Source organism: Chiloscyllium plagiosum, chromosome 11 (genome assembly GCF_004010195.1).
Source record: "Chiloscyllium plagiosum isolate BGI_BamShark_2017 chromosome 11, ASM401019v2, whole genome shotgun sequence".
In the NCBI taxonomy this organism is placed as follows: Eukaryota; Metazoa; Chordata; class Chondrichthyes; order Orectolobiformes; family Hemiscylliidae; genus Chiloscyllium; species Chiloscyllium plagiosum.
In genome coordinates, this window is record NC_057720.1 from 69,001,662 (window position 1) to 69,025,277 (window position 23,616).

General features: G+C 39.1%; 1 protein-coding gene and 1 long non-coding RNA gene across 3 annotated transcripts in view; one reads left to right on the forward strand and one right to left on the reverse strand.

The window, feature by feature from the left end:
• The window catches only part of LOC122554543, a 31,903-nt gene extending 19,657 nt beyond the window's left edge, over nucleotides 1-12,246 (forward strand). The window contains exons 2-3 of the long non-coding RNA XR_006313013.1: nucleotides 11,312-11,397; nucleotides 12,158-12,246. This is a non-coding gene — a long non-coding RNA (uncharacterized LOC122554543). The remainder of the gene's footprint in view (nucleotides 1-11,311; nucleotides 11,398-12,157) is intronic.
• Nucleotides 7,471-23,616, reverse strand: part of camsap2a (calmodulin regulated spectrin-associated protein family, member 2a) — a 174,000-nt gene continuing 157,854 nt past the window's right edge. For both annotated transcript variants that reach the window (XM_043699731.1, XM_043699732.1), the window contains 8 exons: nucleotides 21,480-21,549; nucleotides 18,726-20,898; nucleotides 15,515-15,648; nucleotides 14,633-14,844; nucleotides 14,184-14,256; nucleotides 12,140-12,255; nucleotides 9,906-10,024; nucleotides 7,471-8,999 (listed from right to left, as the gene is read on the reverse strand). In XM_043699731.1, coding sequence (XP_043555666.1) covers nucleotides 8,694-8,999; nucleotides 9,906-10,024; nucleotides 12,140-12,255; nucleotides 14,184-14,256; nucleotides 14,633-14,844; nucleotides 15,515-15,648; nucleotides 18,726-20,898; nucleotides 21,480-21,549 — 3,203 coding nt within the window. In that variant the 3' untranslated portion in view covers nucleotides 7,471-8,693. The remainder of the gene's footprint in view (nucleotides 9,000-9,905; nucleotides 10,025-12,139; nucleotides 12,256-14,183; nucleotides 14,257-14,632; nucleotides 14,845-15,514; nucleotides 15,649-18,725; nucleotides 20,899-21,479; nucleotides 21,550-23,616) is intronic.

Consider the following 23,616-nt stretch of genomic DNA (forward strand, 5'->3'; position numbering starts at 1 on the left):
TGGGGTTTCCCTTTCCATCTGGCTGCAATAATTGTGGCAGCACAATAATCAGATACATTGAGCACATGCACTTGCAATGTTACAATGCTCCATAGCACTCAGACTAAAATTTTGGCTGATAATAATTACATTATCTGAGGCAAGAATTCAGTATTTTGTTAAGCCACAAGCATTTTGCTTACTGCTGGACAAAAACAGGGCAGCATTTCTTCCAAGATTATACAGAAGCTAATGGTCCCTTGTCACAATCTTTCGAACATTAAATAGCAAGAAACAGAACTGAGTTCTATTCCTCTCAACATGCAAAATTGTCAAATATATTATCCTATATACAAAATAGAACTTTAAAGACTCATATCAAGTATACTGAATAATTAAATGTTAGGGCTTATTTGTTTTCATCAATGTTTCAACATAAATAATATTTCTCTACATTGGATTAGTAAACTATAGTGCTCTTCGTGTTTAATGACAGCAAATTTTAAGCATCCTCCATTAAAGTAAAATATTCATTTTTGAACTTCTCCTATTATAAATGCTGCACGTGTTAGGAAGAACACAAATCAGTGCAGAGTTCAGTGGTTTTTAGCACAACTGAGCTGATTTGAAAGAAAGAAAAATCCAAAGACTTGCAATCAGCTCCCTTTTACACAATTAATTAATTTGGCTGAACGTGGGAGAAAAGCGAAGAGACAAATAGAGTTTCTTTAACTGAATGCATACAATTGTTTTCTTGACAACTGACAGAAACAAAATATTTGCCAATTACAGCTCCTGCCCACCACCCTTCCCAAAAAAACTATAACAATCCCAAATTTAAGATGAAACAGAGAGAGGATAGCTAGAATGTGAGCTTTGCTGCCAAATCACAAAATATTCCAAGGTATTCTTTATTTGAAGCTATTTCAGACTACAGTGCTAAAAAAGTAAGCAATTGCAAGCAAAGAAATTAGCCACGAGATGGAATGACAGATTTCAAAAGAAACCATTAAAAACCATTAAAGAAACTAAAACGGATTTATCTTACAACACACCTTCTGCTCATTCAGGAGATGTGCATTGTTTTCCATAATGGAGGGAAAAAGTGAGGACTGCAGATGCTGGAGATGAGAGTCTAGTGTGGTGCTGGAAAAGCACAGCAGGTCAGGCATGATCCGAGGAGCAGGAGAATCGATGTTTCGAGCATAAGCCCTTCATCAGGAGGGGGTCCAGCGACCTTTCCTCAAAACCCTGGGTCACCAGATCCGAAACATTAACTCTGATTTCTCTTTATAGATGCTGCCAGACCTGCTGAGCTTTTCCAGCAACTTCTGTTTGTTTCTGATTTATAGCATCTGCAGATCTTTCAGTTTTTAAAAAATAACTGGGGCTATTTTGCAGCAGAAATTTCACTGAATATGGAGTGTGGCAGGTATAGAGATGAAAGATTATGTACATTTCTGAAATAGCAACTTTAATTCCAGCCCTATGAGAAGTCAAGAAGCATAGCAAGAAACATGAAGAAAAAAGGGCCTACATAAATTTCCAAAACTATTTTAAGGTCAGTCTTAATTTTCTGTCACAATTAAAATCCATTCATGCTATGATCAGATTTTTAAAAAACAAATAATTATATTAAATCCAGGTAACTGACTGATTATAGATTTGGCAAATATGGGGACAGCTTTGCCTTGCCCTGTTCGTATTCCCCTCTTTGTTTTCTTTGTGAAATGCCAGTTCTTGGAAAGCAATGCAGACACATTTAAGATTAAAACACACTGACCCTTGAGGAAACTACTCGTCAGTGAAAAGCTGTTTTATTCGGTGTGTGTTTAATAGGTGAATTGTAAATGGCAAATAGAGTATAATGTGGGAAAATGTGAAGTTGTTCATTTTGGAAAGGAGGACAAAGGAACAGAGTATTATTTAAATAGAGAAAAATTTGCAGAAAGCCTCCACACAAAGGGAGTAGGGGCACTTGTGCATGAAACACAAAGCTAGCATACAGATGCAGCAGCTAATCAGGAAGGCTAATGGAATGTTGGCCCTTATTTAAAGCAGTTGGAGTGTAAGAATAGGGAAGTCTTATTGCAACTGTAAACAGTTTTGATTCTGTTATGCAAGAAAATATATTATTTAATTGGAGGCAGTTCAGAGAAGGTTCACTAGGATATATTGTGTTAGGGAAGAATTGTCTTGTGAACAAAGGTTAAACAGGTTGGGATTTATTGGAGTTTAGAAGAATGAGAAGTGATCTCTTTGAAACGTACAGGATTCTCAAGGGCTTTGACAGAGGAAATGCTGAGAGGATGTTTCTCCATATGGGAGAGTCTAGTCTCAGAATTAATGGTGCCAATTTAAGATTAAGATGATGAAGGTCTCAGAGGGTCGGGAGTATTTAGAAATCCTTGCCACAAACAGCTAGCTGTGGGGGCACAGGCCTAAAGACTAAGATACACAGGTTCTTGATCAGTAGGAGAAATGGAGGGTTATAGGGAGCGGACAAGAAAATAGACAGGAGCAAAGTCAGATCAGCATGATCCTATTGAATAGCAGAACAGGCTCGAGGGACTGAATGGCTTAGTCCTGTTCCTAATCACATAATCCCTACAGTGCAGAAGAGGCCATTCAACCCACGGAGTCTGCACTGACCTTCCAATGAGCATCCTACCCAGATGCACTCCCCACCCTATCCCTTGAACCCCATGTTGAACATGGTCAATCCACCTAACCTGCACATCTTTAGACTGGGAGGAAACCACAGCACCTGGAGGAAATACATGCAGACATAGAGAGAATGTGCGAACTCCATATAGATGTCACCAGAGGTTGGAATCGAACCCAAGTTCCTGGTGCAGTGATGCAGCAGTGCTACCTACCGAGCCACCATGCCACACTTTTTAGTGTCTTATGATCTTAAATTGTACAACCAAAACTCAAACTCTTATGGTGCAGCAATAATTTACCTCACCTAATCCATTGCTGACAATAATATCCAGCATCAGGCAAAGATGTGTTAAAGGTATACTGACAGGTATTATTGTCAGTGTTTTATGACAAACTTGCGCTTGCAGATTAAAAATGGATCAGAACAAAACTATCAGAAGTGAAGAGTGGTATTTTATGGATGTGATGTGGTTCTTGCCTTTTGATTAGGGAGCAATCAAGAGTCCTGTATTGTTTCTTTGTGGGAAGTCTGTAGTATTGTATGTTATGTGAGGCACTTAACTGGAGAATGGTGGATCAAGGAAGCAGAAAGGCCACCCAGCAAAAGCTGCTGGTAGGGAGTTACTTGGCACCAGGGATGCAGAGACTGCTGACGTTACTACACCTAATCTAAGGCTTAGGATCACCATGGACCCAGTCACAGGTGGGTAATGGCAGTAGGGGAGACTGGATGATGGGATCACAGCCCCTACTTCCAGATACTGGATCTCTTGTCCAGACACTGAGAATGACAGACCCTCCTTACAAGCTTTCAGCATGGCAAGTCCCCTGACTGCTCAGGGTGAATGTTAGCAATGGTGGGATTAGGCCCTTACATTAACCACCCATGTAAGGTGCTCTCTTGATGGCAGGATGGAAAGGCTTGCCCACAGGTCTTATTGACATGTACTTAAAACATGGCAGTGACAGGGAGGTGGTGGAATCCTGACCTGTCATTCACATGCCTGATTAGAAGTCCTCCCTGCTACTATCTCCTTCAGGAGGAAGGAATCAAATTCTACCCCAAGACTCTGCTAAACATTGTTCTAAATCACACTGAATATAAATTAAAAATATCAACTGTTGGCCCCCTTCATTGTGTTGCAACAATGGCTACCAAGCAAATAAGTTAGTTTTAGAAACAAATTCTTCATATTTTTAAAATACTGTAATCGCTATCTTGTATTAGCACCACTCAGCACTCCGTGGCCTGCCCAACACATTTACACCAACTGACAACATTCAAACTAATAATATTCAGTTTCCTGGTTAGTGGGGTAAAGCAGCTTTTTGAAAGAATGCCCAAATTTACTGATATGATTTTTAAATGATAGAATAACTGCAGAATCATGACTCAAAAGAAATCTAGGCCATGTAAGACAAAAGTAAATAAAAAAGAGAAATAAAGCAGAATAGCTTAAGACTTTTAAAGGTTTTCTTTCCAATTATTAAAATGAATAGTTTGAAACAGTAAATCATAGAAATGACAGTACACCAGTTACCTCTCAGACCTGATTATCACATTAGATAAAACTCTGAATAAAATGGACTGGTCAGAAATACCAAATTCTAAGCTGCTAAGAATTCCCTGGATCTGTTGGACCTCTTTTAACAAAAAAGTGCTCAGATTGAGGACCAAGCGTGGCATGAGGGCTGTGGTTTCTATCCTGCCCCAGGACTGTGTAGAAAAAATTTACAAGGATAGTTCCAGCAATGAGGGACTTCAATTACATGGATACATTAGTGAGGCAGTGTCATTTTTATTAGAAAAGGTTCAGATGAAATTTGGTGCTCCATCAAATCGTCAAGGTTTTGATTGAGTAGGTAGAGAAACCATTTCCTTTGATGGAGGGGCTGACAACCAGGAGGCACAGACCTCAAGTGACTGGCAAAAGAACAAAACGTGACATGAAAAAAGTCCTCTTTTTAACATAGCAAATGGTTAGGATCTGCAATAAATTCCTGAACATGCATCACAAAAAGCTCTCAGGATGGCTTCAAAAAATAAATTGGTTAAATACGGAAGCTAAAAAAGACACAGTTACAGGGATTCGCAACTAGCTGAATTACTCTTGTTGTGAATTCGATGGGTTAAATGTTCTCCTTTGCTGAAATTATTCTATGAATTCTATGAAAAATATGAAGGAATGTAATGCAAAGGGCAGAAACTATGACAGGTTCAAAACAAAAAAAAACAAGAAAATCGTGCATATTGTGAAAAATTGTATGATCGGAAGGGAGGCAGCATTTTCCAGGTGCTCCAAAGCTCAAGCGATGGGAAGCTACGTACTTGGATCTACACATATTGAAAACTACTTTAAGTCAATATTGCCCTGTTGTTGACATGTGCCAGTATGATACAGAAAAAGCAACGAAAAGTAAGCAGTTTCCTGCTCAGGTACAATAGCAGTAATCATGAAAGACCTGTGTAATGAAAGAATAACATTTTTACAAAAGGGAGTGAACAGAAGATAACTTATTCAAGTAGCACAGTAAGACTTTGAATACCAAGAATGTAATGTGTAATGTTAAAAATCAGACAACACCAGGTTATAGTCCAATAGGTTTATTTGGAAGCACTAGCTTTTGGAGTGCTGCTCTTCCATCAGGTGGTTGTGGAGTATAAGATTGTTAGACACAATTTATTGCAAAGGTTTACAGTGTTGTAACTGAAATTATATATTGAAAGATCTGGATTATTTGTTAAGTCTCTCATCTTTTAGAACGACCATATTGGTTTCAGTTCTTTCATATGTAAATCGCAGAACTTTTTTAAAGTTACATTCTCAAGTGAACTTTAACAATTGGTGTCAGGGTCAGCCCAGATAGAGCATTTAAGGTGTGAGGTGCCCTGCCCTTTGAGACTGTCTGTGCCACAATGTTCAGACTGATTCTAATCTAAAAACCGGATTCACAGCATCTTACATGGATTCATGCAGTTTTTGAGCAAAATGTAATTCTGCAAGTACAAATTCACCCCATAAACCTGTGTTTGTGTGTGTAGCGGGGGGATTTGAGTGTGTGTGTGTGTGTGTGTGCGCGCGCGAGAGAGTGAATGTGAGTATAAAGGGGTATAAGTTTGTGAGAGAGTGCATGAGTGTGGGGGAGTGTATGTGTGAGCATATGAGAGAGAGTCTGCGTCTGTAGAGTGTGTCGTCTCTCTCTATCTGTAGGAGTGTGTGTGTGTGTAGGAGTGTCTGTGCGTAGTGCAATGGGGTCACCTGTAGTGTGACATGAACCCAAGGTCCTGGTGGAGACCATCCCCATGGGTACTTATGGGGATGGCCTCAACCAGGACCTTGGATTCATGTCACACTACAGGTGACCCCATTGCACTACGCACAGACACTCCTACACACACACACACTCCTACAGATAGAGAGAGACGACACACTCTACAGACGCAGACTCTCTCTCATATGCTCACACATAATCCCTGTAAGATTCTGTAAATCCACTTTTTAAAGATTAGAATCAGTCTAAACATTGTGGCTATTGCTATAAATGTTTGCTATAAATTCTGTGTCTTACGATCATGTACTCTACAACCATCTGATAAAGGAGCAGTGCTCCGAAAGCTAATGCTTCCAAAAAACCTGTTGGACTATAAGCTGGTGTTGTGAGATTTTTAACTTTGTACACCCCAGTCCAACACTGGCATCTCCAAGTAATGTATCATGTAAGATAAAGTGATGACATGACACAAAGAATGATAGCAAGCTACACAAGACAAGCTTGCCAAAGGTAACTTATGCATAGGACCATCATTTGTAATTCTGAGTCAGACTAATGAAGAAAACACTGGGAGCAGAGCATTTGACGGGAAAGAACTGAAGTATATGGGGAAGTGGAAAATGAGTGACATGGGAAAGACAAACACACAGCTGGTGTCATGAATATGCAAGGGACAGAAAAGGTGCTGGGTGGTGAGGGTAACATCATGCATCATGGGAGAGGTAGCTTGTATTAGGAAACGGGAAGACAGTAAGTGTCATGTTAGAGAAAGGGACTCCATGCATTGACAGAGACCAAAACAAGATCTCACCAGTGATCTATGTAAAGGAACAACATGAGGATTTAAAAAGAACAAGAGCAAGCAGGAATGAGAAGGGAGAGATATAGAAAGAAGAGATGAGGAGGATATGCAAGTGGTTAGAGTTAAGTCAGTTCAAGAATGCATAAATGTTTTGAATTCTGAAGATGAATCTATTGATAAAGACAAAAAAAATCTCCCAAGTCTTCATAACAAGTTACTCCATATTCTGAAATATAAAAGCATGTGAAAATGTTCTTCAAACCAGAATTTATAACCTATCAAATTTTAGAAATTTCTAGATAGTAGGTCTAAAAAACAACTTGATAATGAGATCAATGATCTCATTAACTAAAGGGAAATTCTAAGGTTCAATAAGGATATTCCAGTGATAATAGGTAATGAATTAAAATTCATTTGATAAAGCTTTTGTGATACAATGCAATGTGTGAATTTTCTTTTGGGGTGGATGGGTAAAAATAGGAGGGACGATAGCTGGTGTACTATCTGGTCAACAAATGAAAGTAACTGGATTTTCAATATTCAGGAACGATAGACAAACACACTGTGCAGCAAAAACACAAAGAAAAAGCATCCTAATGCTGATTATCCAAATTCACATTCTAGGATACCCTTGAGGCGCTTTTAGAAGTAAAACTTATTTTAGACAGCACTGAGATAGCAATTCAGAATGCAGTGCACCCAGAAACCTCAATTTGTCGCCTCTAATTCAATTGGAACACCAAATGTAGTAAAATTGTCTGAATACAGCTTTATTTTTCCAACATGTTAAAAGCAGGAGCACTGCACCTTGACAAAGATAAACTTGCACTTTATTCACAATTGGAATGACTCCTCAAAAGAAAGGAATGTCAATTATACTTTTCTAGTTACTTAAATTTCATGCTGCTCAAAACAGACACATATGGATCACTAATCTAACCATAGAATTAAAATGATTTTAAAAATCTTGCTCCTTTCCAATTTCATAACTGTTTTCAATTAACGTCCTTGTTTCGTTGTCTCGTTTTGCTACGACTGACATGGTGTCAGAATTTGGTCTCTATATCCACTCATCAAACACAACACGATTGCTATCACTATTCTTTCTCGATGTGAAGGCACACTGTACCTATTAAGACAACATCAAATTAAACAGCAGAAATTACAGGCAAGATAATTTACTAGTGAGGTTTATGTTGCACACATCAGTAGTGTACACAGCTGTAACACTAGGATTACCAGCATAGATTAAATTTTCTTACCAATAGGTTTAAAAACATCTCAACCGTGCCAATGATGCTGTACTTAGAACACTGAGCTAAACGTTTCTTTTGAGTTAATTGACAGTACTAGTACAAAACCTGCTTCCAGTAGATAGTCTGGAAAATCATGGTACCAGGACTGTAGCTTTAGTTAAAGTAAATCACTTTACCATAGCACCCTTTTTGACTAGTCAGCCATCATCAGCCCCTTTATGCAGATATGGCTAATACTGTGGAACATTGAATGTATATAAAACACCTACCCTTTAAAATATAGCATAAACAGAATCTTATGACAGTTGTAAAAACATGAAAAATGTGACTAAGGCAAAAATATTACTTGCTAGTTTAAGTATGTAACATTCAGATGCTCCAGTGTACCAAACAATGAGTTATGGTATTGATGTCACATTAATTAGCAAATAGAAAACTACAAGCATGAGCAAGGTAAAATCACTTCACAATTAATTGTTTTACCTCCTATTGCAATAGTGATGTCCTTCAATGCCTCTTAACACATACATTCCAGTTGTGCATAATGAAAGCAGAGTTTGGTGTCCAGTTTTCACTTGTTGTACATACTAGGTACATTATCAAATCTACAAACATAAGAATTGCTCTCAGCAACTAGAAAACCCCTTCTCCTTAGGCAGTTACGATGAAGTGCAATTGTTTAATGACCACTAAATGTTTTCATTAGGCTCTCCTTACTACGACCGTGTTGGAGTGAGTTTTTTGGGTGTGTTGGGTCTTTTATACTGCCACAGGTAGCCATGGATGATAATTGCGTCCACGCAAGCAGATAAGGATTTGGCAGGAATGCGACTAAACTGCTTGCGGTCAGAGTTGTACTTGTAGAGTCCCTCAATCATTTTCTTTCCAATGTTTTTAGGCCCTATTCCTGCTAATTTAGTAATTTCTTCGGTTTCTGGACTGTAGGTATAGAGTGAACGGAATTGGCAACCAGCATCCCGGAAAAGGATCAGAAAGTTATTGGCTTCAGAATTCTCCATTTCCTAAAAATATACAAAACATAACTGTGATAATCTTGTCATGTTTAACCAAATGACAAGATTATTTTAAGATATAGTAAAAACATTTGTCTGAACAAACAGTCACAGAACTTCCAACAATCCACACAAGAAGGATATAGTCCATGTTCTATGTTGATCACCACCAGCAGAGTAGGTATTTGCCAATTAATCTGATCAGAGATGTTATTACACACCTTTGGAGCAGATGAGGCTCAAGCCTGGTGTCCTATTTCAGAGGTAGGCATTACCACTGCACCACAACACCCCTTCAGTCAGCACTGACAACAGTGCTACAATGCAACATAGCTGCAGTATCTCATGTCGGTATAACTGTAAAACCAATTGGCGCACTGATGAAGCATATGGCGTCAGACCAGTGACACTTGCCGGGGGTGTTTGGTGGGGGTGGGGGGGCTGTTGTGCTTTTTTATATTTTTAAAAATAAAGTGAACAAATTATTACAATGCGAGGGCATTGTACATAAAAAGATCTGATTTAATATAAAGCGTGCCATTTAAAAAATATATATATAGTATATACAATGTTTCCTCTTAGCTGCAAAACTGTGCAGTCCACTCACAAGCTCTTTGAAATTACTGTGTGGGGAATAATTTGAAAAACACTGTGGACTTCAAGTAGTTACTTGTGCATTCTAAAAAAAGACATGAAGAGGGAACAATGAGCATATACTTCCCACTCATCATACACTTAATTCTGCAGCAAACCATATATGACTGAAGGCTTTAAATTTATGACTGGCGAGGGTACACAGCTCAGTTTTGAAGACTGTTGCATTCAATTGTATGTTTTAATAGCTACAGACATTGGTTTCTAACACACGCATTAGTTTTCCAACATAACAGATGACACCAGGAATCAATATCTTACCGCGAGTATTTTATTCTTCTGATTCTCATTGACTTTTCCAGCTAAACAGCAATGAGAGATTGCATTCTGAATTATATGTTTGTTAGATTTTGCACTGGGTTCCTTGTATAACTTTGGTCCTGCAAGTATATAAATTATTGATAATTATATACATGCAAAAGAACCACAAACACCATGTCTATTCTAATCTACTTGCATCAGTTGATGAATGTTTTACTGCATGAGGTTATAAAGAAGCATTACATCTGCCCAATGTTTAATTATCCAATGACTCCACATGATTCATATATACAAAATTATAACTGACAAAAGTGATAGAAGAGATATAAGATGTTAATATGGGGTTAAAATGAAGGGCTTTTGCCCGAAACATCGATTTCGCAGCTCCTTGGATGCTGCCTGAACTGCTGTGCTCTTCCAGCACCACTAATCCAGAATGGGGTTAAAATGGTCCATTTCAAGGACAAGGACCAGATTAAGTACAGCAAAGCAAAATCCTTTCCCAATCAGCAGGCAGAGAACCTTTCCCAAATTCAGGGGACAAATTAGTTGCATAGCTAAGGTGGGTCACTAATGAGTGCAAAGTTCATCTGTCAGCACTTCTCACCAGTTCTGATTCAATTCACCATTGACGTAGAGCAGTGTTTTAACACTACACCAGAGAAAAGGTTTCTCCCTCATCCCATTTTTCAGCTGTCACTGGATCACTTCCATTAAAGAAGCTTAATGCACCCCCTTTAGGAAACCTTACCTGAATGAATGTTTGGGCCCCAAAGGTTTTAGACACTCACCAGAAGGCTGTCAGCTCCAAACATACAGCAATTGGATTTTGGTGCAACTAGGAAGTATAGGTGAACTGACTTCTTTCCAAACAGCAAAAGACAAATATTTTCTTGGGCCTCACAACAAGTTAAAATTTCATTTTGCAACTTGTTACAAAAGTTGAGCTGGTCAAGTGCAACGGCTAGCTTAATGAAAATGGCATCACAGCATGATGCAAACTGACTAATCTATGGAGGCAGCTAAGCAATAAATTCTCAGGCTTGTCCTTGCACATTGATGTACAGGCATACCTGGAAAGAGGGCCATTAATTCTAACAGCTTACATGCAGACTAGAAAATCAGGTGAAGAAATTGCAGAACATCTTTGTTTGGCATTGCATTCCAAAACCTGGTCGAAAGCCTGGTTCAAGGGTGCCTGCTCTGCAATTCCAACAGAACATAAACGCTCTTCAAAAAAAAAAAAAGGGCTTGAGTACATTTTGATCAGGCATCACACATAGTAGCCCAAAGTAAGCATGAGGAGTAATGGATAAAGAAACCGAAATAAGTTGTCTAAAATAAAGTAGAATGAAGGGAGGAGGAATAGATGATAGTTATTCTGATTTGATTTTGTTTGTTGACAGGATATTGATACCACAGGCTCAGCCAGCATTTTGGCTAATTACCTGAGGTGGTAATGAATTGCCTTCTTGAACCACAGCAACTACGTGTAAGTATATACAGAATGCTGTTGGCAAGGGAGCCATTGGAAAAGAGTGAACAAGTTGAGACTTCTTTAAAAAAATATTAAGTGGAGATTTGATGGAGGCCTTCACATCAATGAATGGGTTCCGTATGATGATATTGAGAGACTGTTTCTATTTGTAGGAAGATCTAAAAATAGGCATTGCAAATACAAGATAATTCTTAATAAATCCGATACCGGAGTAAGGAGATACATATTTGCCTACAGAATAGTTCAAATGTGGCACATGCTAAAACATGAAGTGATTGAGGTAAATAGATTAGAAGTTTGCAAGAGAAAACTGGATAAGATGATGAGAGAAAAGGGAATAAAAATATACGCTGCAAGGCTAAGAAAAGGGTAGAATGAGAGCAGACATATGTAGAATATAAAACAGCAGCATAATTGGAGAATGTGGTGCTGGAAAAGCACAGGAATTCTTCCTGATGAAGAGCTTATGCTCGAAATATCAACACTCCTGCTCCTGTACTTTTCCAGCACCACACTCTTCGACTCTAAACTCTAGCATTTCCAGTCCTCACCTTTATCCTAATAAACAGCAGCATAAGCAAGTTGAGCTGAAAGGCATGTTTCTGTGGTGCATATTCTATGTAATCTTATGAAAAATTCACCCTGGCTACCTGTAAATGTGGTCTCTGAGGGGGAAAAAGAGGGAACAACAGACATGATTTATAACGTATTACTTCAGAATATTAGAAAACATCACCTGTGTACTCTGTTGCAGAAGCCACTGAGGAAGTTGTTGATTCATTCTCCCAGTCTTTCTCACCATTGCGATTGACAGAACAACTTGGTGACATAAATCCATCAACTGATTCTGTCCTGTGCATTAAAAAAAAATGCGAAATGAAAGATCCTTAATTAGTTCAGAATAATGATTCTGATTCATATAATGATTAAATATACCACGTAATAATTTGTATTTGGCAAACTAAAATTCTTTTGTTTTGGACACTTTATTCTTTGTTTTATTATACTGTAAAAATGTGCATTTAATCAGTACCTTTCACAATGTCAGAATGTCTATATAAGTGCTTTATTGTTAATGATGCATTTTTGAAGGAGTCCCTGTTTAAACACAGAAAAATAATGGACTATAACACACAGAAAACACTTACAAACCTTACGTGATAATGAGCAGATAATGGATTTTACTAATGTGAATTAAGGGATAAGTATTGGTTCAGACATCTGGGATAGCTACCTTTCAAAATATGATCATAGAATTATTTATGTCCACATGGAAATATAGACAGGAATTCAGTTTAATATTCCATCTGAAGGATGGGATCTCTGACGGTGCAGCTCCTCCCCATACACTGCACGGAAGTGTCAGCCTGGTCTTTTGTGCTCAAGTCTCTGGAGTCAAAGTTAAATCCACAATCATTTGACCCAGGGACAAATATGCTACTGAGGGACAGTTGACACTATGTTATTTTGAATCGTATGTAACAAGGGGCTGGATTTCACATCCAACAAGCAGTAGCTTGGCCAGATGCATTCTGTTGATCCATTTCAATCCCATGGATCTGCAGTAAATTAAAGTGAGCTGGAATGTTAATTACTTAAGAACCCCTCCCTCCCTCCCTCCACTCCTTTCATCCTCAATGTCCACTGACAGAGCTGGGTGCAGAGTAACTGTGGGGGGGGGGGGGGTTGGAGAGTGGAGAGTGAGGGTTGCTCAGGTATTGCTATGGCCAGCTGCCAGGTCTTGGGGAAGGGGAATGAGGAAGGATTGGGGAGCCATGGGAAGGTCACCTTCATTTGAAACTGGGAGCCCAAAATGGAGTCACCCTCTTTGCCTTTCCTACTTGTAGGCCATACAATGTTACCTGTCTGGTTTCAAACCCATCAAGGACCTTGGGCTGTCCACTGTGAAATAGTGCTGGAGACAGGAAGTGACCTCTTAAGTGCCCACTGTTCATTTAAGGGTTTCTATTGGCACAAGGGTAAGTGGGATACTGCCCCCACTATTCAGAAAATCACAGCAGGGATTAAATGGGAGGGTAGTCACTGGAAAAGATGCCAATGTCAATTAACAGACTTTCCCCAAAATATATTCAACACTCCATATTTTTCCTTCTTTGCGACAGTAACATAATAATGTCACCGATATGTGCTACCATTAGGTTGCATTAAAGGAATATTTAAATCAAACCACTGGTTAGTTTTCTATATGGAACTCATGGGTGAAGCGGCATATTTATCCAATAAAACATGATGAGAAAGATGGTATTTAGGTCTAAGCAATTTACATACCCCATTCCATCATCAGTTCATATAGCTGATAATGATCCACCACATTACAAGACTATTTATCTGGACCTTATTTCAAGACCATCTTTCAAACTCTGAATATGACTAAATTGTAAGGGTAGATTTAATATTTGGAAGTGAGAGATCATATTTATCATTTGTTCATCCTAAATGTATGAAAGTATGTCTTCTTCTCAGGGACTGTGTTAAGATTTCAATTCAACGCTGTAACTCAAGGCTCTAGATTTGTTTGGGTGTAACTTCCCCTTTGCTGAAGAGGACTGCATTTCTATAGCACCTTTAACATGGTAAAACATCTCAAGGTGCATTACAGAAGTGTTATTAATAAATGTTGATGCAAAGACACATAATGACATGGTCATAGATAGCAAATCTAAATTCAACAGAATAATTTAAAACTGTTCCATTTTTATCACATGAAAAAACAGTGAACAACAATAAAGAATTTAGGTGTCAGGTGTGATTGTTATTACCTGGGAGTTTTTCTTCCTGAATGTACACTGTCAGCATCTGCCGTGTTCAATGATGCCAAAGATAGACAGGACACTGAAAAACAGCAAAAGTAAAACCGTTAAGTCAAAGGGTTTACTTCTTCAAACCCATATTTGTTGGTTTCTGTAATGAACTGTCAGCTACCGATAAGGGAAAGACAGGTTACCGTTTTGGCCAAGAAACCCATAGTCAGAGTCTTCTCTATTTCAGATGCTGTAAGGAGTTGTGTTTTAACATATCTAAAATCTTCAGCATTTACAATTTTTTGTTTACATCTCTAACATCTTCCCAAATTGGTCGGTTTCATCTAGTAACAAAAAATTAAGTAACCTGGACTACATTTCAAGTTTAAGAGATCCTCAAAATGATTGCAAAAGGCTGTAGTCTTTTCAAATAAACAGTCTCTTCAAAACAGAATGATTTTGATTACCTGCTGATGATCTGACAGGTGGGATTGATCCATCTTCTCGGAAAGACTTTGGACGAGCCTTTTTGAGTTTCAGACTGGTGGGACGAGGCTTTATCACACTATCCATGTCTTTCATTAATTTTAACTGCTTTTTTCTTAGGTATTCCTGTTTAATGAATTCTCTGCGCGAACGTTCATCTTCTTTCTTTTGTCGCTCTTCTTCAGCTTTGAGTCTGTGGGAAATTCAAGAAAAAAAATCTTGTATTTACATATTGTCTTAAAAAATTGGGTGACATCACAACTTTTGTCACAGGCAAAGTATTTTTGAAGTCTGGCCATTCTTGTAATGTAGGAAATCACAGCAGCCAACTTGTACACTGCAATGTACTACAAAACAGCCATGAGACCAAGTTAAAGTAATCTGTTTTCTTTGGAAGTCACGTTGGGTTGAGGGTTAAATATTGGCCAGTACACCAGGAAAACACATTGTCCTTAGAATAGTTCCATGGAATCTTTTACAGCTGCACAAGGGGCAGAGAGGCCTCCACTTTCTGATTCATACAATGTTGCAACCTTGATAATTTCACTAAATTGGCAGTCAAAATTGTGTGAAATCCTGTGTAGGATTTAAGCCTTCTGACTCAGATGAGTGTGTTACCATTGAGCCAAGGCAGACACACCATGGTACTTCAATAATAAATCAACATTCTTCTAAATGGTTTAAATGATAATATTGGTGGAAGCTGCAGTCACATTCACCTGAATGAGATGTAATTCTACAGACAAGGAGGTTCAAGTTAGCTTCGGATAGCTGCACGTCTTAATATCTCTTGTATGTAACTGTAATGCAGCAAAAAACTGACCGTTTACAATACAGGACAACTATTTCTGACCATTCTGTACCTGGCCTCTTCCTTCTTCTCTTCCATCTCTGCTTCCAGTTGCTGTCGTCTAATCTGCTTTTCCTTCTCTCTCCTCATACGTTTTTCCAAGAGGGCTGCACGTTTCATAGCAATTTCTTCAGCTTTCTGATCATCCTTGAAAAAACAAATCAAGTTAGGAATTGATTAGAAATAAAACCTAAACCAATGTATATATAACTTAAAACTGCAAGGAATTGCACTAAAAGAAGACATCTACAAAAAGTACAACTGATCGGATATCTCATTCTAATACTAATCTCAATTTCTACACAACTCTAGAAAAAGAGAAATTAAGAGTTGCTAAAGGAGAATGGCCACTCACTGGCTTACTATCCCCATCAAAATGATTTAGTTATAAAGCTGGAGAAACATGCGGAGAAAATCAGACAGAGTTAACATCAATTCTACAAAAGGGCCTCAAGTCTTCAGAGTTGCTAACGTGATGCCAGAATATTGCAATCTCTTGCTACATAACCAAAGAGGCTACTAGTAATGTTTCTTTCATTTAAGTTTTTGTCATTTACACTCAAGAAAGAAATGTTGAGAAATGGTTCTTGTTTGCAGTCTTCTGGACATTGGAGTTCATTGCACTCTCAGGTCAGTAACTACAACTGGACCAATCCGAGGACTGTCGTTAGACAGTTTCTTCCTTAACTTTCTAGTACCATGCTGTCTCAAAGTAACAATCTCATTGCTCTGAAAAGTGCAGCTAAAATGCACACTTCCACTTGATTTTTAATTTACAAAACTTTAACTTTTGCTATACAGCTGTGTCCAACTTCCATTTTCCATTCAATATAGTCGGTTCTGTCATAATGCTGTAATTCCGTTCTCATGCAATCCTGTTTTATAAGAAAATCGCATAATAGCAGCACCATTTAAACTAATGGGGCTGGAATCATGTTATAACCAATACATGCTTTAAAAGTTAGCACTTTAGAAACAGTGTCCCCAAATTGTCAACTGTGTTATAGCAAATTTGCATGTTATAGCAGAACAACCTATCTTCCAAAAGGAGGCGTTACATTGTTTTCTTATAAACTTTACAAACAAGGAGAGTTACTATCTGCATGAAGTTTGAAAAATCCCTTATACAATCTGCTCAGTTGCAAAACTGGTTACCACCACCATGTCCAGGGCAATCAAAGCAATTCAAAGGTTCAAACAAATTCTTCCCCAGAAGATGGAGAATAGATAGGTACCAATGACAGCCTAGTCCTTACATGGGTTAGAACTTCAAAGAAGTACTTCAAGTGATGAAATGTGTACATGCTTCAGTGTCTGTAATGTGGAAACCATGTAGAAGTTTATAATTATAAGATAATTTTAGTTCAATAGCCCATCTTTTAATAACCTGTTCACTACTTCCTTGTGATCTGTTGACTTTGTTTATTTTTGTTATGACCTATTTGTTAGTTGTTTCCATGCTTTTAATTTGATTACTTGTGAATGCTGTTTTGCAAGTCACACTGTAATTAAGTTTCTGGCTATGAACATGCTTCTTGACTAAAGTATCATTACTACTAATGTGGTTATGTAGATGCAAAAAAATTAAAGATTGGAGGACAAAATTCATGTCAAAATAACAAGATCGACAATGTACATGGTAATGTTTGCACAAATGTCACAGAAGATCAGGTACGGACAGATGACAGGGTTGTAATATAAACATACTATCAATAATGTAGCTCTCTGTTAGCGTCAGAAATAATTGGGATGACACTGCTGTCTGTCACAATTGAACACATTGAATGGTTTGCAGTTGCTGTGCTTGTGTGGTGGTGCTTATAAACTAAACTCATCGCATGTTGTTAAGTCATGTTACTTCAAGTTCAAGTACCCAAAAAAATAAGGTGTTAACTGCTCGCAGTCAATCTCCCCCTGTGGACTTCTGGATAGCAAATAAAGGGCCAATGCAAGTTGCAATTCTCTGCAAAGAATGACTGGAATTTCAAATACCACAGAATTAGTAGGAGAGAAGGAGAACACAAGAGAACGGGTAGAGACAGAGGGGAGTTAATCAGATGTAATAATATTACAGACAAATATTAGACAAGAGAGAGGCCATATTCTCAGAGTTCCTATCTGTAAATGCTCAGATGATACAGAGGGATATATTTATATATCTATTGCTATGTTGAATTCCCTGCAAAACATATTCAACATATTAAACTTCCACTAAGGAGTTTTAAATTTATACTCTTCCAGGGGGACATTTTGGAGAAACCAAGTACTTTTGAAGCAGTTTAAGAATCATTGCATTGAAATTCTCTTTCCCATAAAGTTATCAGGAGATTGGAAAGCTTAGAAGATTTTTTTTAACATCGATTCAACACTTTCCATGGAATGCTTACTTTGGAACATGACAAAGCTGATGTAACATTTTTATCATGTCGTCACTGTTGTATTGTAGCAAGCGTATCAGCTAATTTCCAAAAAATCAGGATCCTAGAAACAGCAATGCTTTACTTGTTGGTGAATTGTCAAGACACCAGGAAAATTCCCCTCCTTGTTGAATGGTCCTACAGGATTTTTCAAATCCACCAGAGGCAAGCTTAGTAGCTATTCCTATATACAGCGTTCCTCAATAAATTCCACAATACTACAGAGTTAAAAAATGTGGCACTGGAAAAGCATAGCAAGTCAGGCAGCATCTGAGTAGCAGGAGAGTCTTGTGGAGGGAGGAGGAGAACTTCAAGGTGAGCATCCTTGGAAGAGGCTTCTCAGTAAGGTTATAACAATGATAAGAAAGTGAGGACTGCAGATGCTGGAGATCAGGATACTACAGTCCCGGCTGCATTCGGTGTTCAATGGCAGCAGCCCACCAGCAGATTTATGCATGTTGCAGTCTTGCCTACCCCTTCTCCACAATTTTACAGGCTAAGGGTGAGGGACAGTGTAGCCCCTCTTGCTCTCATTCATTGAAGCTATTAAGTGATCAATTATTGCCCAATTTGAGAGCCTCTCCCCATCCAGCCTCCATTCTGATCACTAATCCAAGGCTGACAACTATTTGTTAGTACAGTTTACTGTCAAACATATTGAGAACAACATTATGCAATCCAATGGCACTGCTTCAACAAAATTAGTAACATACATCAATGTTCTTGCATATGTGCCCGTTTATTTTGTAGTTACTATTAAAAACTCTTATTCTGCAATTCCAGAAAGGAAAATAAAAAGCCACTTACTTTAAAGAAAAATCCACAACACAACTTTTGTTCTTCAAACTGCTCCTTTTCAGTGTCACCATCATTTGCCTCGTCCACTTCCACTTCCTCCTCTGAAAGCTTTAGGTCTGAAAGGGAAACCTCAATTAAGCTTGCCTTTGTGTTCTGGTCAACAGGATATTTCTTTTTAACAGGACTCTCCAGAAGAGAAGCAGACTTTTCTGTGGACACTGTGGGCAATGGTGACTCTTCTGGTTCAACAGGTGGCACCTGGTCCACTTTTTCCATTTCCAAGGGCTTTTCATTTATCTGTTTATTCTCTTCCACCTCAGGCTCCAATTCCTCATTAGTTAATTTCACACCCCCTCCTTTTGAGGAATCATCAGGTGTGTCATCTTCAAGAAAAAGAAATGATTTGGTCTGGAACTGGCTGGGAGAGAACTTTCTAAGATGAGGAAGACTATCAACAGAACGTGGGGCAGTGAGAACACGGTTTAATGGCGTTATCTTCAATTCATTTGGTCTCGATTTTGAGTTTTTAACATGAGAATATGAAGATCTTCTGTGTGAAGTCTGAGGAGATCGTTGCGTAGAGCGCGGTGATTCACCAGAAGAGGATAGGGAAGGGGATAATGATCCAGTAGATCTTGAAGATGATCGGACTTCTCGGATTTGTTTTTGTGGTGAAGGTTGAGGAGGAGAAATTACCCATGCTTGTTGTTGTTCCCTCATTTGCATTATTAATTCCTGCTGATTTGCCAAACGTTGCATCTCCTGTTGCAGTGCATGCAAAGCTGTATTCATTTTTTCAATTAATCGATTATACTCAATGACATCAACATCTCCTAAAGTCTCTTCAGCAGTGTTGCTTAAATTCCAGGAAACCTGTTTTTCTGATTGGGCTGCAGAAGTGGGGGATTGAAGGCCCCGTTTACCACTATCTGCTGTGTTACCATTAATTGCAATCATCTCGGGCGTTAATTCATCTTTTTCCTCAATGCTCCCTGTTTGCAACAATTTCCTCTCACGTGTCAATCCATCTCCATGATCACCACCAGGTTCCTCATTTAATGGAGAGCTTCCATCACTTTTCTTTTTCACAACATTCAAAAATGCCGTCCTACCCATTTTTTGTCTTTGCCTTGTAAAAGCAGCTTCAACTTTCTTTTTCTGAGCTTCAATAGCTCGTCGCTTTTCTTCTAGTTTCATTTTAAGCTGAATCACTTCAGATGCCAACAATTGTGCAGGATCTCTCACTTGTCTGTTTGGACTCAGCTCTGGTATTCGACTATTAGAAATCATGCCTGGAGTACTAAGCTCTGAACTTTCTGGGGTAGTCTTTTGGGAACTACTACTGCTCAACCTGGCATCTGAGACATTCAGCTTCTTGAACTTTTGTTCAGCAAAACTAGTCATTTTAATTGCAGAACCTGGAGAGATGCTATTTCCAGCTTGCAATACAGCATTCAATGAGTTTGAGCCTGGTGTTAACATATCACTATTGTCATCACATCTTAGATCAGAGTCTTGAGGTTTAGAAGAGTCTTCCATATCAGAATCCATACTCACTGTGTAATCTCTAAAGGAAAAGTCTTCATCTATTGTTTCTTGAATGTCTTCAGATTGGACATGAATCCCTGTGTCTACCTCTGTATTATCAGTCAAAGGGCTTGTAGCACCTTTAAGCTCTGCAATGGAATCGAGGCTGCTTGTTTGATTCATTTTGGGCTTTACCGGGACATCACTGGCATTGTTAATATGTAAGAAAAAACCATCAGCTACTTGATCAGATTGAAGATCTGGGCAGAGTTTGTCCACGTCATGAATTATCTGCAGAGCTTCTTCAATGCTTGGTGGGATATCTAAACTATTTTCCTTTGGCCCATTTGACACCGTACCTCGCAAGGATGGTCTCCTCAGAGTATCATTTGACGAACCAGACCTTCTCGTGGAACCTTTAGATGGTCTTTCATAACTGTGATTAGAAAGATGCTCTTCTTCAATTCCATTGCTTTGTCCATTTATTGGCTGCAAGGATTCATTTCTCACTAAATGTTTGGGAGTATTGTTGATGTTTGAAATCAAACTGTCATTACTGATTGACCTAATTATTGTCCGGTTATTTGTAGTAGATGCGTCGATATTGCTGTCTGAATCGAAGGGAATATTGAAAGAAACAGCTTGGGGAAAAGCTCTATTTAAAGGAAAACAAAACTGTATTAGCAACAGATTTATAAACATTTATTTAAACAAATTCCTGAGAAAAATATTGGCTTCAGAAATTGATTCAATAGTAACAATAAGAATTAGCCTTAAAATATGAATTGCACAAAATTCTTATATATTTTAAGATATAGAGTGCCACAAGGCTGGAAGTGATGTTAGCACTGCAGAATATCTTAACTAGATCTATCCCTCCGTCCATTTTTAATGCTGTTTCATTCTACAGTTGCTTCTTTCTCCTTGATAAATTTAATCTTCATAGACCATGGCATTTTATGTTCCTTCCACGTCAAACCAAAAAGCAAAATGCAACAGCTTAATACAATGACAGGGTGCACAATAAATAGGACAATGAGTTTATGATAATAAAAATGTATCAAAATATCAAATACATTTTGTTAATATTTAATCTTATTGCTTTATATCTAAAATAGGATTAATTTGTACTAGAAACCAATATTAATTGCAAATACATTGAAAAACTAATGAGCAGTTACACTTACATTTGAATTTTAATTCAACCTGAAAAGGTTTTAAAATGGTATCACCAACCTTGGTTTCTTTTCAGGCCAGGTTCCTGCATATCCCTCGACATAAGACATGGATGTGGATCGACGCATTCCTAATGGAATAATGGGATAGTTTAATTTTAAATGCAAGAGATTTAAACACAAGCAAAGTAAAGTTGTTCCCTTTTTTAAGAAAAATAATACAATTTCTTTTTGTTCATAAGTTACCAACTATTAATGGTTTTGTGGAAAAATCAGAATTTCAACTTTTTAAAAAAATTGACCAAGAGGGGAACTCCAGGTGAGTTGCAATATGTAGTGCATTTTTGCCTGCAATATAATAATTTAAAATGCCTTTTCATTTTTTTCATGCTGAAAATTTCAGTGGTTAGCACTGCTCCCTCACATCACGAGGGACTTGGGTTCTATTCCACCCTTGGGTGATTGTCTGTGTGGAGTTTGCATGTTCTCCCTGTGGAGAAAGTGAGGATTGCAGATACTGGAGATCAGAGTCAAATGTGTGGTGCTGGAAAAGCACAGCCGGTTCAGGCAGCATCTGAGGAGCAGGAGAGTCGACGTTTTGAGATTAAGCTCTTCATCAGAAATGAGGGTGTGGCCCAAGGGGCCTGAGAGATAAATGGGAGTGGGGGGGCAGGAAGCTGGCAATGCGATAGATAGCTGGAGGTGGGGGTTGATGGTGATCAGTTGGAAAGAAGGGTGGAGTGAATAGGTGGGAAGGAAGATGGACAGTTTAAGAGGGCGATACAGAGTTGGAAGGTTGGCTCTCAGATTAGGTGGGGGGAGGGGGGGTGTGCGAAATGAATAAACAGGTGAAAATACATTGATCCTGTGTGGTTGGAGAGTCCCAAGGCAGAAGCTCAGGTGTTCTTTCTCCAGGCGTCGGGTGGCTAGAGTTTGACAGTAGAGGTGGCCCAGGATGTGCATGTCCTCGGCAGACTGGGAGGGGGAGTAAAAGTGTTCGGCCACTGGACGGTGGAGTTGTTTAGTGCATGTGTCCTCAAAATGTTTTCTGAAACATTTTGCAAGTTAGCGTCCTGACTCCCCATTGTAGAGGAGACCACACCAAGAGCATTGGACACAGCAGATGGCGTGTACGTCAGATGTGGAAGCATCCTGTGGGGCTTTGGATGGAGGTGAGTAGGAAGATGTGGGATCAGGCTTTGCACTGCTTGTGGTGGCAAGGGAAGGTGCCGGGACTGGAGGGTGGATTAGTAGGGGCCGTGAACCTAACAAGGGAGTCGCAGGGGGAATGGTCTTTGCAGAACGCAGATAGGGGTGGGAAGGGAAATATATCCCTGGTGGTGGGGTCTGTTTGTTGGTGGTGGAAATTGCAGAAGATGATGCATTGTATCTGGGAGGTTGGTGGGTGGAAGGTGAGGATCACGGGGTTTCTGTCCTTGTTGCAATTAGAGGGGTAGGGTTCAAAGGCAGAGGTGCTGGAAGTGGAGGAGGGCATTGGAGGGCATTGTCGATCACATGGCAGGGGAAATTGCGGTCTTTGAAGGAGGCGGCCATCTGGGATGTTCTATGGTGGAACTAGGCCTCCTGGGAGCAGATGCGGCGGAGGCACAGGAATTGTAAGGAATAGCGTTTTTACAACAGGCAGGGTAGGAGGTGTAGTCCAGGTAGCTGTGGGAGTCGGTGAGTTTGAAGTAGATGTCCATGTTGAGTTAGGCAGGAATTTAAAAAGGAAGTCCTCAAGGGTAGTAATATCTGGATTACTCCCAGTGCTATGAGCTAGTGAGGGCAGGAATAGGAGGATAGAGGAGATGAATGCATGGCTGAGGAGCTGGTGTATGGCAGAAGGATTCACATTTTTGGATCATTGGAATCTCTTTTGGGGTAGAAGTGACCTGTATAAGAAGGACGGATGCACCTAAATTGGAAGGGGACTAATATACTGGCAGGGAGATTTGCTAGAAATGCTTGGGAGGATTTAAACAAGTAAGGTGGGGGGGGGGGACCCAGGAAGATAGTGAGGAAAGAGATCGATCTGAGACAGGTACAGCTGAGAACAGAAGTGAGTCAAAACAGTCAGGGCAGGCAGGGACAAGGTAGGACTAATAAATTAAACTGCATTTATTTCAATGCAAGGGGCCTAACAGGGAAGGCAGATGAACTCAGGGCATGGTTAGGAACATGGGACCGGGATATCATAG